Source organism: Vulpes vulpes, chromosome 14 (assembly GCF_048418805.1).
Source record: "Vulpes vulpes isolate BD-2025 chromosome 14, VulVul3, whole genome shotgun sequence".
NCBI classification, from domain to species: Eukaryota; Metazoa; Chordata; class Mammalia; order Carnivora; family Canidae; genus Vulpes; species Vulpes vulpes.
Genome location: NC_132793.1, coordinates 5,351,074 through 5,370,235, shown reverse-complemented (window position 1 = coordinate 5,370,235; position 19,162 = coordinate 5,351,074). Strand labels below are relative to the sequence as shown.

Below are 19,162 nucleotides of genomic sequence, written 5' to 3'. Positions count from 1 at the left end.
ACCGACCAACTAACCAACCAACCAACTAACCAACCAACCAACTAACCAACCAATCAACTAACTAACCAACCAACTAACCAACCAATCAACTAACTAACCAACCAATCAACTAACTAACCAACCAACCAACTAACCAACCAACTAACCAACCAACCAACTAACCAACCAACTAATCAATCAACCAACCAACCTCATAAGCCCATTTCAAGGAAAACCGGGTCCAACATCCAAACACGCCCTGCGGGTCCCCACTGGCCCATCACTTTGCCCCGCCCCCAGGTGCGCCTGCGCACTCCCCTCACTGCAGATAGGCGTCATGCGCATGCCTGAGGGGCAAGGTGTGCGCATGCGCAGAGGCAGTGGTGCCCGTGGAGAGGGTGGTGTGGTGCAGGCGGCAGCCCTGCCATCGTGGGCGCCGGTGCTGGAGCCGCTGCCCTCGGAGGTTTCCCTCGCCGTCGGCCGTCATGGCCTTTGCGCCCATGGGGCCTGAGGCCTCGTTCTTCGCGGTTCTGGACCAGCACAGGGCTTCCCTGCTGGCCGCCCTGAGGAGAGGCGGTGGGGAGCCCTCGGGCGGGGGGACGCCTCAGGCCTCGAGGTAGAAGGGCCCCGGGGCTCCGGGGCTGCGCGCATGCTCGGGAGGTAGAGGGCGCGGGGTCCCGGTGGGGGCGGGGCGCGAGGCCCGGGTCTCCGGGCCGCTCCGAACCGCAGGCCGGGCCTTCCTCAGCTGGCCCCTCCCTTCCCGGCGGACAGGCCCCGCCCCCGACTCCCGGCGTCTTCTGGAATGTTCCCCGCCTAGAAGGTTCCAGAAGCTCCACCCCCCCACCCCCCCCCACCCCCCCGGCCCCGCTCGCAGGTTCCCTCAGGTTCTCGGAGGTCAGGGAGTGTGGGGCGCGCTCTGGCTTTGTGTTTGTTTTAAAACACAATTTAAAAAAAAAAATTTTTTTTTTGGATAGTTTTAACTTAAAAGCTCTGAGGAGTGTGTGTGAGGAGAGAAAGAGGGAGGCTTGTGGAGAGACCTCGAGGTGAGCAAGGACGCGGTCGCGGTGAGACGACGACGGACCTGGAACAGGACAGCGTCTACACACGTTTGAAGTGGTTTATTTAAAAAAATGTGAAAGTCGGTGGCGGCTGGCGGCGGCAGGTGCTGCGGCCGCGGGGAACATGTTCGTGTTTTTCGCCATTTTTACTTAAAATGCTGGTTCTTCCCCCCCTCCCCCCCGATCCGCTTTTCTGGTTGATCAGCCAAGGTTTTCTTATTTTTTCTTTTTTGGTTAAAGATTTTATTTATTCATGAGAGAGAGACACACACACACAGGCAGAGGGAGAAGCAGGCGCCACGCAGGGAGCCCGACGCGGGACTCGATCTGGGGTTCTCCCGGGATCATGACCTGGGCCGAAGGCAGATGCTCAACCGCGGAGCTACCCACACGTCCCACTACTTTGAAATTAAAAGAGTTCTTTTGTTGTTGTTGTTAAAGATTTTATTTATTTATTCATGAGAGAGACAGAAGCAGAGACACGGGTGGAGGAAGAAGCAGACTCCACGCAGGGAGCCCAACGCCGGACTCGATCCCGAGACTCCGGGATCTTGACCTGGGCCCAAGGCAGACGCTCAACCGCTGAGCCACCCATGCGTCCCGATCAGCAAAGTATTTCAGCCTAAACAGCTTGCTGTCTTATTTTTAAGAAGACTAAGCCAACTACCAAAAACAAAACCAAACAACAGTCCCCCTCCCCCCCCCAAAATAGTGGAAAACCTACAAGCAAACCAATTTTTATAAAAGTATTTGCTTTGAGGAAGAATTCCTGAGGGGGATGGAGTGGAAGGCCCTGGTTTCGGCTTCAGATGCGAACGAATCTAATTGTTATTTTCTAGTTGGTCACACTATCACCTTGCAAGTTTTTTTTTTCCCCTCCCCAGACTGGAAAAATGAATGAGATCTTGGAGTCAGTTTTTCTCTGTTAGAAAATACTGATCGTTTTAAAATTTGCTTTCTGACGAGGTGCATGTTCAAAGCAAGCTCTGTGAAGTTTCTGGGGGAAATTAGAACGTTCTGCATTTTTATGCATTTTCTAGATTTAATTTGATTTCCCTTCTTAGGCAATACACTAATGGTATTTATAACTGAGCAGCATTTTTTGAAGCTGATGGCTTGTGAAATTAAAAGTCAGCTCACAGAAAACTGGGCTAAGTCTTCTTATTTTGCTGTAAAGTGGTGAGATGGTTGCCAAGTCTTTCCATGGTAGTGATTAAAACTTTTTTTTTTTCTCTTTGTATCACTAAAATTCAAAACGGCGGATTTAAGGCATGAGATCAATCAGGGTGATGTGCTACAATAAGAAGTATTTATTTTGGAATATTCTTGCATTGCATTTTTGGGAAAGAAATTAAATTCAAAGCCAGTATTACATCATTTTTAATTAAAACATTTATCAGTAGTATTTCGAGCCAACAAGTTTGAATTTAAGTAGGTTAATATGAAGAGATTGGAATATATAAATCATTGTCTAGTTATTAATATTGTCTAAAAGGGAGATATTACTTCAGTTGGTAATTGAGAAGCAAAATTACAAGCAAATGAAATTTCTCTGCAAGAAACTACTATGAATACAGTTCTTTCAGTGCAACGCTGATGTCAAAATTTAGTGGGAGGGATCAGTATGGACGCGAATTACCTATTCTTAAAAAACAACCAATGAAACAAAAAGGTATCTGTATTGATCTGGGAAAATGTTACATTTTGCAAAGGCCTAATCCAGAATTAAGACTGAATCACAGTGTGTTTATTGTTTCAGTTCTGAGGTTCTTGCATCTATAGAAAGTGTTATCCAAGACATAATCACAAGCGTGGCAAGGAATGAAGCACCTGCGTTCACAATAGGCAACAGATCAAGCTGGGAAAATATAAAGTGGGCACTTTGCATTTTTAAATTTTTAAATAGAGTATCTATGTCATTATTTGAATTTATTCGAGTTAGAGTTCTAGTCTGATTTCATTCTTTTTACTGCTTTTACCCTGCCTAGAAGGATTTAAGGAAGTTTACAAAATACATATCTCATAGGCAGGTCATATAAACTAGAAGTGGGTGTGAAGATAAGGCAAAGGGAAAAAAACAATGTTAGGAACAACAAATGAAAGGGCCAAAAGAGTTTAGAATTAAAAATGTATATGATAAAGTCTTAGGGTTCTGCTAAAAATAGCCTCCAAACTGGGATCTAAGCTTCCTAGCACTCAAAGGGGGGAAATACGACCAGCGGAATTCTGCAGAAACTACAAAAGCAACCCACTTGGCTCAGGAAAGCTACAACCAATCCTGATAATAAATGTGTAAAATAAAATGAAAATAAATGAATGAAAATAAATGTATCCAGAACACAGCACATTTCAAAGGCTCTCTCTCCTGGAAGATTTGTGCCTTTGCTAAGTCATGTGTCCAGGAGGGAAAATCTGCAAACAGCTTTGTCAAAGTCTTCCGACCTGTTCCTATAGTTTGTGTATTTCATATGCTCAGCCTGTAGAACCAAAATAATGAAAAACACTACAGTAGTTCTCAATAAGAGTTGCAGAAGCAGAATAAAAGTAATTTTGAGTCTCTTTAGTCACTATTCTTTTATGGTCAGTATAATTAGTACAAACTGTAAACTTTTGAATCATATTTTGCATCATTTTCCAAGATGGATTTCATGAAGCCCTGAGGCAGCTAATATCTGGCCTATTTGCCTGGTGCCTTCTGCCACCTTTAGGACAGGCTTGGCAGTTCAGTTTAACAACCTAATGCAAATTGTTATTTCATTTAATGTAATTTTGGAGGTAAATCAGAAATGCAACATTGCAAAACTTGTTAATTGAGCAAAATGAGTATATTAAAATGAGCAAAATGCTAACAAAATCGTGAAATGCCTAAAATAGTTTACATACACTAAATCACACATTATACACTAAATACACACATATACACTTATTTTAAACACTTTTAGTGCCTCTATATGTCACAAAGCCAATTAATTACCACCTGGAGTTATCTAAGATTATAAATGAAGTTGTCCTAAAGCTTCAGTGCTTCTGTTGAGAAGTAATATGGATTTTGATGATGTGCAGAAGAGGATATTACATGCATATTGTTTGGTGTTCAGAAGTTAATTCTTTTTTATTTTGCCTTTCAACAAAATGACAGGTTTGAAGATTCTGTGGGTCTTCAGATGGTAACTCACTGTACCACAAGAAAAATCAAAAGTGATTCACTAAAATCAGTTAAAAAATTTGGTAAATTAATCTTTCTTAGCTTTTAGTAGTAAAATAAGTAAGTTTGGTTACCTTCTGGGTCTAGTTGTTCCTAGTTGAATGATTTCTAGTTGTTCTTTAATAATAGACTCCCCTTACACCTGAAATAAAGTTACAAAATTTTGCATTGTCAATAACAATGGAAGCAAATTTTAAAGGTACATGATTCAGTGGAAAAGTATTCTTTCGGTTTTGCTGTTCAGAAAGCAATTAATTTTATCTGATCCTTCAGGAAATTATTATTCTGTACTCAGTACTTCTATCTTGGAAAGATATTTTTTTTAATCTTATGGAAAGTAACTGGGGGCAGTTGAAATCCTTGATAGTGGGTGTTTTGAATTAATGAGTGAAATGCTGAGTAACTTTTATCGCATCTTATTTTCCAGCCCTAATTCTTAAAATACTGTCCAAGATTTATAAACTAGTACAGAGCAACACTTATGCAACCAAAAGGTAAATTCTTGTTGTGGTAAATTACTCTTTAAGACACAATGTGAGAGTTGTTTAGGTTAACTCCCATTATGTTTTAAAACGGTACCTAAGACTAGACTATGGGTAATAAGTTACTTTCTTTATATGTTGTATTTCATTCAACAAAGCTTCCTACAAATAATACTCCAATACTTGTCATAGTCAAAGAGAATATGGCTAATTAAAAATATTTAATTTTCATAGAGACATATATTATACTGACAGCCAACTCTTCGGTAACCAGACTGTCGTGGACAATATTATCAATGACATTTCTTGTATGTTAAAAGTGCCGAGGATGAGTCTACATATAGTAAGTAGCATTTAATACAAAAGATTTGTGTAAAATCATAACAGAAAAATACAGGTAATCTGTGCCATGTTTTTGTATTAGTTGATACTACATTTTTCTCATGAATTTAAATAATCTGCTTTTAGTATATATACCCTTGGATGAATGGACCAAAAGGCTGAATTATTAAATATTTTTTATCCCTAAATACCCTTACATATTTTCTCCTTTACTTCTTAAATTCCAACCTGAGCTAAAATATACGTAATCTGGTAGGTGAACACGAGGATTGGCTCAGCTGTATAGAATATGTTAGTGGGGGGCACCTGGCTGGCTCAGTTGGTGGAGCATGAACTCTTGCTCTTGGGGTGTGAGTTTGAGCCCCACATTAGGTGTAGAGATTACTTTAATAAACTTAAAAACATTAGTGAAGTGTTCAAATATGGCTATTATTTTTTCAGTTATCTACATCAAAAGGTTTAATTGCTGGCAATTTAAGGTACATCGAAGAAGATGGCACCAGAGTACACTGTACCTGTGGTGCAACAGTAAGCATTTTAATGTTTTCAGATGTTTTTACTCTCTTTCAGATCCTTTGTTCTTGAAGTGTATTTTATTTCCTGCTTTCTTACGTAGTTTCAACCTTAAGATTTTCAAATAAAACTGAAGGGTGAATAAGCATATGCTTTAGGGGGTCTTTCAATCCACAGTTTTAAAATACACCGATTGTTCAATGTCATATTGAAATACACAAAGATACTCTTTCCTTTGAAAAATGTACTGTTTTCAGGTCGCATGTAGCTTGTCTATTTTAGCATAATTATGTAATCTTTTTGCAGTTTTCTGGTTCTGAAATTGATCTGTTTAATTCTGAACTATTTCTGGGCTTTGGCACCTGGAAAGCCCACAGCACTAACCTGCACAGCAGTTTGGAAACGAGCAAGACGACACCTGTGTGCTCTAGGATAGGAGGGCTTTAATTTACCACTTCCTGCCACCTAAGCCACAGATCCACAAAGTTTCTGAGAGATTCTCACCCGTTAGGATGTAGTTAGGGTGGCGCATCTGTCTTTTTATTGAGGAGTAAATCTGTTTCCTAGCATTTCCTTACTGAGGAATAAATCTCTGATGACTAGTATATTCAGAGGAAAATGAAAACATAGGATTTTTGTGACATATTTCTCAAATGTGGTTATACTTTTATTTAAAATAAAAACTCTTGTTCATTTAGGCTGTTGCTGTGCCATCTAATATTCAAGGAATTCGAAGTATCCTTTGAATGGGAAAACTATTTAAGCTTGTAGAATTTTCATTTGTTCATTATTTTGATAAACCAAACCTTCATAATGTGTAACTGTCAAGCTAGACCCTATAGTGGTCAAGATGAACACACATGGTTCCTGCTTTAGGGGCTCCCTCTCTAGTAGGAAAGATGGGTATCTAAATATGTAAATACATACCTATATATTTGAAGGTAAAAAGGAATATACTATATTTATAGCTGCTTTAGAATTGATTTATGTGGCACCGCTATTTAGTTGGTGATTAAACAGAAATATTCTTGGCTTCAAATTATCAGCCTTAACGTCACAGATTTAATTACAGATGCAAAATTTCTATTAATTGTGGAAAAAGATGCAACATTTCAGCGACTCCTAGATGACAACTTTTGCAACAGAATGTCCCCATGCATCATGGTTACGGTATATTATCTCCCTTTACTACAGTTCCAAGACTAACATACTACTTCAGTGATTGGCAAGAGGGGTTTATGCCATTATCTGTACAGCTTACACGACATTCTGTTATCAATGTGGTGCATCCTTTGGGGTGATCGAGTAAGAATTTCCAAGGCATTTATTTAAAGATCCTCAAATCTGGGGATCCCTGGTTGGCTCAGGGCATGATCCTGGAGTCCCAGGATGGAGTCCTACATCTGGCTTCCTGCAGGGAGCCTGCTTCTCCCTCTGCCTGTGTCTCTGCCTCTTTCTCTCTCTGTGTGTGTCTTTCATGAATAAATAAATAAAATTACAAAAAAAATAAACATCCTCAAGTCTGACTAAAATCAAGGTGGTGGTCCCCACTCTTAAATACCAGTGATTTTTTTCTTTTTCTTTTTTTTTTTTAAAGATTGTATTTATTAGAGCTTGCATGAGCAAGAGAAGGGGCAGAGGTAGAGGGAGAGTCAGACTCCCCACTAAGCAGAGAGCCCAACATGGGGCTTGATCCCAGGACCCTGAGATCCTGACCTGAGCCCAAGGCAGATGCTTAACCCACTGAGCCCCCAGGGTCCCCCAGTCATTTTCTAATCCCACAGTGAGTTTACACGGGCTCTCAGAGTCACCTACGTGCCATTCCCCCATGGCTGCTTGTCTCAAACATAATATGGTAACACTGGAGCTCTGGGTGGGTTGAACGTACAAGGGCTGCTTTATGTTCTGCCTCCGCAGGTTTGCAGATCAGAGAATTGCATGAATTCCATCAAAGGAAGCCTGCTTTTTTATACATATATACATTCACATATATATGCACCAAGAAGGGCAGAGAACGCAGAAGCATACATTGAGATGCCACCCAGGCAGCTACAGGTTCTTGAGCAAAGTGTAGTAAGCTTCCCACTACAGGGTTAGTTGTATAGGAGAGTTGGTAACATTGGAGCAATCAAGGAGACCTGCTGGCCTAGGGCCAAACGATGTGTGCGATGCTGCCTCCACGTCCCTGTTGGTAGATACTTGGGCCACTAACCATAGCCTTTGTCGTTTTAAGTAAGACTGCAGTGAACATCTTCGTGTATGTCAGATTTTTATAATTTCCATTTTTGCTGAAACGTTTCCTTAGAATTATTTCCCAGGACTGGGATAGTTGGGTCACAGTTACAAATATGCAGGCTTTTTCACTCTGTTGTGTAGACTGTACATTTTTCACAGTCCATGCTGGTCTTCCATCTGAAATTGAAGGTGACCTAACTTTTCTAACTTCTAAATTATTAAGAAGATAAGGGAAAGGTTTTGTGAGTTTCATTCTGCTAGAATTAAAATGCATAATTTCTTTCAATCTTGCTTTTAGGGAAAAGGAGTACCTGACCTGAACACAAGACTTTTAGTCAAGAAGTTGTGGGATACATTTCATATTCCTGTTTTCGCTCTTGTTGATGCCGATCCACATGGTGATTTGTGGTTGGATTATTTGAAGCAGTCATCCTACCTAAATCCTGTTTATCATATTTGTAGTTGTGCTTTTCTACTCTTAGAACACTTTCATAAATTATTTTAAAAGAAGATGATTATTAGATTAAAATTAATGACTGTAATCATTCAAGGTAATTTATTGCTATTTTTGCTGCACTAAACTGAACCATAAATTTTTTATTGGTAGCATCTATGAAAATAAAAGTTGCAGATATTAGATAAAATGTGAGAGTGCCCATGCCCTGACCTGTAATGTACAAGGAGACTAACTGTATGGGTGACTTTCTTTTCACAGGCATAGAAATCATGTGCATCTATAAGTATGGATCTGTGGTAAGTACAGAAAAGTATTTTTCCTTTTCCACTATTGAGATAGTTTATATTCATCAGAGCGATTGCTGCATTCACTTCACGGCCCATAGTTAGCTGAGGACCCCCAGAGTGTTCTGGGGAGCTACTCTCCAAATCTAGGGCCAATCTGCTTCAGAGGCTGTGACTCCAGCTTCCAGCATGACCAGTGTGACCACGGATGACAGAGTGGGATTAGTTGTGGACAAGAGGCACTGTTATTCTCCACTCTCCCACCTTGCTGCACTAACTGTGGGACCTTGGGGTAACAGGTCTGATTGCCAAATAAACCCTGAAAGTTATATATAACCTTGAATTCTGACGTTGCCAATTCCTTTTCCTCCCACTGTAAGGAAAAATAAAAACATCACCAAATTTCACCACTAGAGTGTCTGAACTACCGTACATCAATGGTTCTGGCCTCAAATGCCAGACAAGCAGTATTGGCATTACCAGGGCACTTGCTAGAAATGCACATCTCAGTCTCCATCCAGGTCTCCTGAATTGGAATCTCTAGGCTTGGACCCCAAGTGATTCTGATAAATGATAAAGTTTGGGAACCACTGGTATACACCTTGAGTGTTCCTGACATATATGTTTATATGACATACATGTTTAGACAAAACAGATGACGAAGCAAGATGTTAAAATACAGAATCACAAACAACAATAAAGGTAGGTCAGAGAGGTTCATTTGTAGTTTTACTTTATATAAAATCAATGTGGAAATACTAGAGCAGTTTTAAAACCTTCCTGAAAGCCAGGTTAGCAAAAGTCTTGGTGATTCACTTAGTTCTGTGGGTTCAGGGAGTATGCAGTCTTTAGTATTTATGCTTCTTTTTTTTTTAAGATTATATTCATTTATTCTTGGGCGGGGGGCAGAGACACAGGCAGAGGGAGAAGGCAGCTCCATGCAGGGAGACCAACGTGGGACTTGATCCTGGGTCTCCAGGATCACACCCTGGGCCGAAGGTGGTGCTAAACCACTGAGCCACCCGGGCTGCCCATTTATGCTTCTTAATAAGTAAAAAGTGTATCTGTAAAAACAGATATGCTAGTTTTCTGCAGTTTAGCTTCACCTAATGTACTTTTGCTCTTTATTTTAGGCAATGTCTTTTGAAGCTCATAATCTCACAGTTCCAGCTATCAGATGGCTTGGTCTCCTCCCTTCTGATATTAAACGGTTAGATTAATTTTGGTTTTAGTAAAACTAGGAGTTTTAAAATGATGACTCATCATCATATGTAACAGTAAGCTGAAAAAGTCACCACGGGGAAGGTCTTAATGTGTTTTACTTATATTGTTACTATGACTCAAGATTATAGAATCATGAATTAAATTAAATTCATTGATGTTTCTGTTTCAATTAGGAAAATATTTAAATGAATTTGGCAAAAAATAAAAAATAAATGAATTTGGCTAGCTGAATTTTCAGCTAGAGGATATTTTTTGTTCTACCTTTTGGTTAAAAGATTTTGTAATATTTTTATTCTTTAATTTTAGTCTTTAATTTTTTTAAGGTTTTGTAATATTTTTACACTCAAAAAGTGTAAGACATTGAATCTAGTTAAATGGTCATCATTGACAACATCATTTGCCATATGAATCAGCTTTACCATAGACTTAAATTTTTAAGTTCCTTAAAAAAAAATCTCATTTTAAGGTGACTTAAATTTTGGAAATCTAAATTTGGCAAGTTCTATGTGTTAATTATAGAAAAAATACCATTAACAAGATAAATATCACCTACCAATCAACAGCATTGCTCTTATAGTTATTACTCTATGTATAGCCATAACTTTCACAAAAATGGGATCATACTTCATTATTCTGTAATCTGCTTTTCTCACACAACACAATGAAATCACTTTTCCATATCAATAAATACAGTTCCATGACCTCCTTTTAGTGTCTTCTAATACTGAGTTCCAATTCTAGATGTACCAGTGTTTGTTCAGCTAGTGCCTCAGAGTCCGACATTTGGGTGGTTTCCAAATCTCTGATAAATAGTGCTTTGATGGGCCCTTCTGTAACCAAATCTTTGCCTGCATCTTTAATTAGTCCCACAGTCCTGAAGGCTGAATTCTCAGAATTGCTGGGTCAAAGGGTATGCACATTTTTAAGATTTTGACTGCCCTCTGGATAGGTTAATTATTTTGTTTTCCTTGGAGAGTAAGAGCCCACCTGTCCCTCAGCACAGGACATCATCACTTTTATTCATCTCTGCTAGTGTGCTATTTTAAAATATTCTATTGTTTTAAATGGCTGGTGTGAATGCACTTAAACGTGTTTATTGGATATCTTTAAGCAGTGAGCAAACCTCAGTACCTGGGACTTATTTCCTACATTTGGAACACGAACAGGTTTTGGGTGATTGCCACTTCTGACAAAATGAGGGCATAAGAGAAAACATTCAGTTGTTGATTTTTGAACATTTACACTCTAGTGAGTTAAACTTTTGTTCTATTTGGTGTGTGTGTCATGGCCAAAATCTCTTGGGGGTGACCTGTTTGTATGAAGAGCTTTCCTAACACAAGCTCAGGTAAATGATCTCATAATTATTAAGGAGGAGGGCTTGGAGAAACTCTAGCTGCATCTCATTAATTCCATCAGTGCCCTCAGAGCCTTTCCAAAGAAATGGACAATGAAAAATTCTTAAAGTGTGGTAGCTACCCAAACACGATTTCAGGGGAAATCCTCTGCGCCCCCACCCTTTTTAGTCAAATTGTCACCCTATCTGGTAGCTGCCACTGGCAAATGATCATAATTGTGAGGAATTGAAAAAGACTATTTGAAACTGGAGCTCTCCTGGGAAATCCAGGATTTGTGACTTCAAAAAGTAGCCTATTCCATAAATAGGAAAAAATCTTGTGTTCTGTTTTTAAAATACACACCAAGAAAAAAAATTACAATCCACTTTTTTTTAAAATTTAAAATTAGATAGGGGGTGTGTGTATGTGTGCATATTAATGAAAATAAGTTAGAGACTAACTTCCTTAGCCCATAAAATTTTGAGTGAATTACAAGGAATGAAGTGCCCAGTACAACCTGAGACCTCACAGTGAATCCTGCTGCTGGCCATGTATATTAATTAGCTCACTGCTTCAAGGCTGTAGTGCTCTGGGAGCCACGTTGGTGTCCACGTACTTGATGTTAGTGCTGTTGGCATTTTTAAAATTTTTTATTTTCAAAAAATTTTATTTATTCATTCAACACAGTGAGTGCAAGAGTCTGAGTGGGAGGAGGTGTAGAGGCAGAGTAAGAAGCAGACTTCCCACTGAGCAAGGAGCCTGGACCCAGGCCTTGATCCCAGGACCCTGAGACCATGACCTGAGCTGAAGGCAGCCACTCAATTGACTGAGCCACCCAGGCACCTGGCATTTGTTTTTGTTTTTGTTTTTTTTGGCATTTGTTTTTATAACCAATGTCTGTGTTCTTGCCATTGTCCTGTGGGTGTGATGTGAAGGAAAACAACAATTTAGGACAGACGTCCACTGTGAACTTGAATACTTGCCGGTCTAGGACATGCCAGATCCCCCAAATTCTGGATTTAAATGATGGATCCATCTGTTACTTCTGCATTTCTTGAAATAGTATAATAAATACAAATAAATACAGGCCCTTCAAGTTATAGGAGCACTTTGTTTTTGCTGATTTTTTTAAATATACTTTTTTTTCCAGGTTAAATATACCTAGAGATACTTTAATTCCACTGACAAAACGGGACCAAATGAAACTTGACAGTGTCCTAAAAAGACCTTATGTTACTTGCCAACCATTTTGGAGAAAAGAAGTATGTTTCTTTTTTTCTTTATTTATTTATTTCTTTTTTTTTAAGAAGTATGTTTCTTTCTAAAATTCAAGTATTGTATGTTTTATTGCTTTTAACTTTCATGGTGGCTATTCACATAATGTTTTGAAGATATTCTTGAAATTTTATATAACTCAACTAAAGTGAGTGTTGTTTGGCAATAAATGACTGTTGAAACACTGAATTATGAATGCTAATAGATAAGATCAGATGAATGGAGCTGACCTATTATTATCCTCATCATAGTTCTATGCTCATTGTCTATGGCTGTAGCACAGTTTAGGGGGGAGGAAAGAAGAGAAAGAAATTACATAAAGACCCCAGATCATTCCTAGTTATCAAAGATCCAAACTGGGTGGTATTCTGACATTTTTTGCTGTAACAGCTCTGGAAAGTTCTGGTTGACCTGAAGGCTATTGTCCATGATTTGGGTGAGTGAAATAAGTCTAGATTTACTAGTTTGAGTCAACAGAGCGGTAGCACAGGACTCTGTCACAAGTGTACTTTGCTTTTATTGACAGATGGAAATAATGGCAGACTCTAAAATGAAGGCAGAAATTCAAGCTTTGACCTTCCTATCATCAGATTATCTCTCCAGAGTGTACCTACCTAACAAATTAAAATTTGGAGGGTGGATATAAAAATATATCAGAATATATCTTTTGATTTGCAAGAGATTTTTCATTAGTTTTCAGTAGTAAATACTGTTGTGGGAAGAACATATATTCCTGATTCTATAGAGATAAAATAATTTTCCATTAGTGATCTTTTTGTCAAAACAGCTTTCTTTAGAAGACTTTGTTTTATCCATCTCTGTAGAGACTGAGTTGTATCCTATGTTCTAAAGTAAATTATAAAAGAGTGTATGTTACTTTGGCTTTACCACTTTATTTGAAAAAATATACATGCCATCAAAGTCTGCAGGAATATTTTAATTTCTATAATGCAACTAATGTTAAACCATAAAGCATCTTTTTAGTATCAAAACTAATAATCTAAATTTGAGAGGCTGCAAATGAATTACAGTGTCTAGCATTTCCTTTTTAGTTGTGCTTTTGTGTTTTGCCTTCATGGTGTAAGGGTCGTACCCCCTTTATCACTTGTGAAAGTAGTAAAATTTATTATGAATAAATATTTGGGTTATTACAGTCTGAAGCACTTAATTTTGTTTCTGAGTATGCTTGTTATTATTAGGAATTTATATGAAAATTTCCCCAGGGTTTTATCTGTCCTCACCCAAAATCAAATCCCCTGACCTCCCCTCTAGTACAGGTTCAAGACTTGTACCTATGGTATTCCTACCATACTCTAAGTTCAAAACTTAGAGAAACCTCGAATTTTAATAAGGCCTTTCTGTAATAGTAAAGATTCCATTTTCTACCCTTCTGACCCTATCTGAATTTTTCCAGAGATGAGTTTTATTACTTTATTCTGTACTTTCAGCAAACATCTAACTGCATTGAAGTTACTTGTAATGGTAAGCAAGAATATGTATTTATAGGAGAATAGAAATGTGGTGAGTTATTTTATCAAGACAGATCTTAATAGTAGTGAGTCCTGTTTCTGAGAAGGTACTTAAGCCAGTTACTTCTTACACATTATTTTAACTCTCCCAAGAGCCCTGTCAGGTCTGTCATCACATCCGTGGGTTATAGGTGAGATCAGGGGGGATGTTGCTTGTCCAAAGCCACATCGCCGGAACATGGCAGAGGAAGGACACCTCACACTGTTGACCTCAGGAGCAGGACCAGCTACTGGATACGTGGGGCCCAGTGCAAAAGGAAGCATAGGGTCCTCTTTCAGAAGTTACTAAGAACATCAAGACAATAGCGAGAATTAAAACATGCACAGGGGCTCTTCTTAGCTTGGGGCCTGGCGTGACTGCACACCTGTGAAGCCAGCCCTACTTAAGGGGCTCTAGTAAATATTAAATGAGGTAATATAATAAGAAAATAAAATACCTGTATAGCACCTATTATGTGCCAGGTATTTTTCTGAGTGCTTTGAACATTGACTTCATCTTCACAGAAACTCTGTGAGCTAGGTACTTTCCTTATCCTCCCCGCGTTAGTAAGATAAGACAGCAAAGGCACAGAGATGCTAAGGAACTTTTCCCAGGGTCACATAACCACTAAGCAGTGGAGCTGGGATTTAAACCCACAGTCTGGCTCCATCCACGGCTTGTGCTTTTGACCACGGCACTTAGTACATATGAAGTGCTCTGAAAAGGTCTGCAGTTCATATTGTTGGCTCGGGGTCAAATCAGGTCCTCCTGATTTCAAGGCTGTAATGCCAACAATTAGGTTATTTTCCTTGGTCATGTCAGAACCAGATTTCATTTTGAGAATATTCTGTGAGACTATCAAATTGACTTGTGAGACTATCCTAACTTTGTAAAAACATTTTTATTTTTTTAAAAGATTTTATTTATTCATGAGAGCCACACACACACACACACACAGAGAGAGAGAGAGAGGCAGAGACACAGGCATAGCCAGAAGCAGGCTCCATGCAGGGAGCCCGACATGGGACTCGATCCCTGATCTCTAGGATCACGCCCCGGGCCGAAGGCGGCGCTAAACTGCTGAGCCAACCGGGCTGCCCAAAACATTTTTATAAATTTATAATTTATAAATCATAAGTGTTTCTTTGAATTCCTACCATCCTTTACATCTAATATCACTTGAATGTTGACAGGTTCTGTGAAGGAGAACATCACCAACCTAGAAATACAAAGTCAAGCTGCAAGATTGGATTAGGACATACTGTCAAAATGAGAAGCAATGAAAAATCTACAGTAGTCATTAAAATTTGAAAATAAATATAAAATTTTTTGAAAATAAATTTGAAAGGGGCTCGCAGAAACATTTAGTTTAGATAATTACATTCATTTCAAGTTTATGATTGGAAATTGACTTAATAATTTTCGTTTACTTGGGAAAAGAAAACGAGATGAGAGCAAAATGCACTGTGGTTTGGCTTTGCTAGTTATCTTTGACACAGATGAAAACCTAATATTTGTAGCTATTTGGGAACCATCTAGAATTCTAATTCTCAAGACTTGTTTCTAAAAAGGATTACTGTAAAATAGATAATTATTTAACATGGCAACTGACAACAGATATCCCCTCTACCTCATCTACTGTGTTTATTTTTAATATTTTCATAATTTTAATTAAAAAACATTTTATTGGAATTAGTTTCTAATGAAAGTGAATAAAAACTGGTGCAACAAGATGTTCAGAGAATCTTACTCTTAAGAGCTCATAATCACCCTCATAAAAGCTCTTGTAATATCCCCAGGTTTCTGGGAAATTTACCTGTCATCACTGATGGTACTAAGTGATTTGAGAAGTCATGATTTCATAGAGGAAAAAAAACATACTGCAATTTCTTTTTCTTTTTTTTTTTAAAGATTTTATTTATTTATTCATCAGAGATACACAGAGAGAGAGAGAGGCGGAGACACAGGCAGAGGGAGAAGCAGGCTCCATGCACCGGGAGCCTGACGTGGGATTCGATCCCGGGTCTCCAGGATCGCGCCCTGGGCCAAAGGCAGGTGCTAAACCGCTGCACCACCCAGGGATCCCCATACTGCAATTTCTACAAAATAGGCAAAAACACTCCAGGATTTTATCTCTGACTTCCTTTAATTAGAGCATCTCGGTTGAACTGTTTGATGGTACCTGTTTATTGGTGCTAAAAGATGCCAAGAACAGAGACTGTCAGAGCTAAACCACATTTACATGTGCACTAAAACATATTTGCAGCAGAGTGTTTTTGTAGCAAAGTATTGAGAAACATTACTTCTTTTTGGACTTGGGTTCACCCTTAAAAGTCTATATCCCAAGGAGACATTCCAGTAAACACAAGCCAAGGGCGCCCTCTGCTGGCAGGAGCTCTGTTCTCTTAACTCCCACTATTTGGGGGAATTACTTCTTTTCCTTTCTTTCTTTCTTTCTTTCTTTCTTTTTTTTTTTTTTTTTTTAAGATTTACTGATTTTTTGGAGAGAGAGCAGGGATGGTGCAGAGGGAGGGAGAGAATCCTGAAGCAGACTCCCTGCTCAGCGCAGACCCGACGTGAGGCTTGATTTCAGGATTCCCAGGTTACAACCTGAGCTGAAATCAGGAGTCATGGTGGCTTAACCAACTGAGCCACCTGGGTGCCCCTGGGTGGATATTTCTTTAAAATATTTTTTGGGGGCAGCCCCGGTGGCGCAGCGGTTTGGCGCCGCCTGCAGCCTGGGGTGTGATCCTGGAGACTGGGATCGAGTCCCACGTCAGGCTCCCTGTATGGAGCCTGCTTCTCCCTCTCCGACTCTGCCTGTGTCTCTGCCTCTCTCTGTGTGTCTATGAATAAATAAATAAAATATTTAAAAAAATATTTTTGGGGCGTCCGGGTGGCTCAGCGATGGAGTGTCTGCCTTTGGCCTGGGTCGTGATCCTGGGGTCCCGGGATTGAGTCCCACATCGGGATCCCTGCATGGAGCCTGCTTCTCCCTCTGCCTGTGACTCTGCCTCTCTCTCGCTCTCTTGCTCTCTGTGCTTCTCATAAATAAATAAAATCTTTAAAAAAATAAAATATTTTCAAGTTGGGGCACCTGGATAGCTCATTTGTTTGAGCATCTGCCTTTGGCTCAGGTCATGATCCCAGGGTCCTGGAATCAAGCCCTGTGGTGGGGCTCCTGCCCAGTGGAGAGTCTGCTTCTCTCCCTCTTTCCCCTGCCTCACTTGTGTACGTGCTCTCTCTGTCAAATGAATAAATAAAATCTTTAAAAAATATTTTTTCAAAAAAATAATAAAAATAAAAATATATTTTCAACTCATTAAGACGTGGGGTAGAAGAGTCTGAGACATAGCAAAAAGAATCTGAGTAGAACCATGAGGGTTTCTGTGTGAGATTGAATACTAGTTTTTGATAAAAGTCCATTCTGCATCAGCTTTGGATGCCCCAAATTTCTTGTAAAGCTGCACTTTGTGTATGTTTCTTGGTAACCAAGCTCTTTATAAAACCTTTACATATTAGAACTTTTTAATTAAAATTTCAAAATTAAAGATCACTTTAAATGAAAAGGAATCAGTACTAAACCAGAAGCATATTTCGTTTCTATTCATCTAGAAATGGAATATAAATATTGCCTTGGGTAAAACATGCGGAAGTGGGGATCTCTGGGTGGCTCAGCTGTTTAGCGCCTGCCTTCGGCCCAGGGCATGATCCTGGAGTCCCGGATCCTGGAGCCCCTCTTGTGTCTCTCATGAATAAATAAAAATCTTAAAATGCGGAAGTGTTTGGCGATGCTAATGATTGCCATAACCGAAATTTAATTTTAATTATTTATTTTTGATAATTTTTTGCTTATATTTTGTGGCTCAATAATTACACTTGTGCATAGAGGTTGTTTTGACCCCCCTTTTTGTTTCTAGAGGAAGAAGTCAGGTGACTTCTGCAGTCAGCTAATGTGGAGGTGTGGAGTCTGATTTTCGGGGCAGGATGCTTGCATCCCAATTCCCCTTCCTTTTACAAAAAAAAAAATATTTATTCATGAGAGAGGCACACAGAGAGAGGCAGAGACACTGGCACAGGGAGAAGCAGGCTCCATGCAGGGAGCCCGATGCAGAACTCGATCCCAGGACCCAAGGATCATACCCTGAGCCAAAGGCAGACGCTCAACCACTGAGCCACCCTGGCCTCCCTTCCAATTCCTCTTCTACTCACTGCCTCTATGAGTGGGATAGGTTACAACCTGGCCTTGGTTTTGTCAACTGTAAGATGGGAATAATAATAATAGTACTCCCATAGTGTCATTGTGAGGATTAAATGAGATAATTCACGTAAAGTGTTTTGAGTAAAGTATTGAGTTCAGAAAAAGTCAAAGAATGTCAGTTATTGTTACATTTGGGTGTGCGTGCTGCTGCTATTCTTCCCAGTATGGTATATGCAAAAGGAGCTGGATGGTTGTACATCCCTAGACATTAGAAAGAGTTTTTAGAGTATGCTGAATGGCCAGTATTATATGAGAATCTGTATCCTAATAGAGGTTTCTGGAATATTTCTCAGGCACAGAAAATATTCAACAAATATTGATTTCACAGCATATATGCATAGGACCCTGTGCTTGGTGCTGCAAGGATGTGCACTGGAGTAAGGCACAATGTTTAAAACCTAGGAAGCTGGACAAGGCAAATACTTGGACTGTTTTATGAGACAGGATATGATAAGCACTGAGGGGGCTCTGAGAGGTTAGAAAGATGGTAGGAGATGATCCACTTGGGAAAGAATGGGGGAAGGTGTCGCTGAGGAGGGAGTACTTGTCAGATGATTCCGAGATAATGCTGCTAGAGTTAGGTACCCGGCAGACCTCTCGGGCTCTGCTGCTTAACAGCTGTGTGATGTCGGACAAGTATGTTCTCTCTCTCCGCCTCACTGTCTATAAAACGGAGATCACAGCACCTGCTTTTTAGGGCTGCTCTGGAAATTACAGACCAACGTCCAGGGTTCGAGAGAGCTACTTAGGACTGTCACGATCTACACGAGGGGCTCTCAATCCCGCCTGCATCTTAAAATCACTCAGGGAGCTTGCAAAGACCATTAAATTCCCTCTGTGCCACCGCAGACCAACTCAATCAGAAATTTCCGTGAGGCCCAGGCAGCGGGCCTTGACAGAAAGCTCCCCCAGTGATTCCAAATACCTGGTCTAGATTCTTGGTGCTCAGCTGGGACTTGCTGGAAGCGCGGGGCGGGGGGGGGGGGGGGGGGGGGGGGGGGGGG

The 19,162-nt window shown here is 39.8% G+C and overlaps 1 protein-coding gene across 2 annotated transcripts; it reads left to right on the top strand.

Moving 5' to 3' along the window:
- The first annotated feature begins 358 nt into the window (after positions 1-358).
- On the top strand, positions 359-13,542 carry SPO11 (SPO11 initiator of meiotic double strand breaks). Of its 2 annotated transcripts, XM_026014979.2 has the most exons (13): positions 359-595; positions 2,797-2,910; positions 4,177-4,265; positions 4,670-4,736; positions 4,959-5,067; positions 5,508-5,594; positions 6,278-6,314; positions 6,640-6,749; positions 8,113-8,212; positions 8,530-8,567; positions 9,689-9,765; positions 12,264-12,375; positions 12,915-13,542. In XM_026014979.2, the coding sequence occupies exons 1-13, from the start codon at positions 465-467 to the stop codon at positions 13,032-13,034; spliced, it is 1,191 nt and encodes a 396-aa protein (XP_025870764.2). In that variant the 5' UTR covers positions 359-464; the 3' UTR covers positions 13,035-13,542. The 2 variants fall into 2 exon arrangements, with proteins under 2 accessions (XP_025870764.2, XP_025870765.2); XM_026014980.2 differs by lacking the exon at positions 2,797-2,910 and having other exon boundaries at positions 396-595.
- The last annotated feature ends 5,620 nt before the right edge of the window (positions 13,543-19,162 follow it).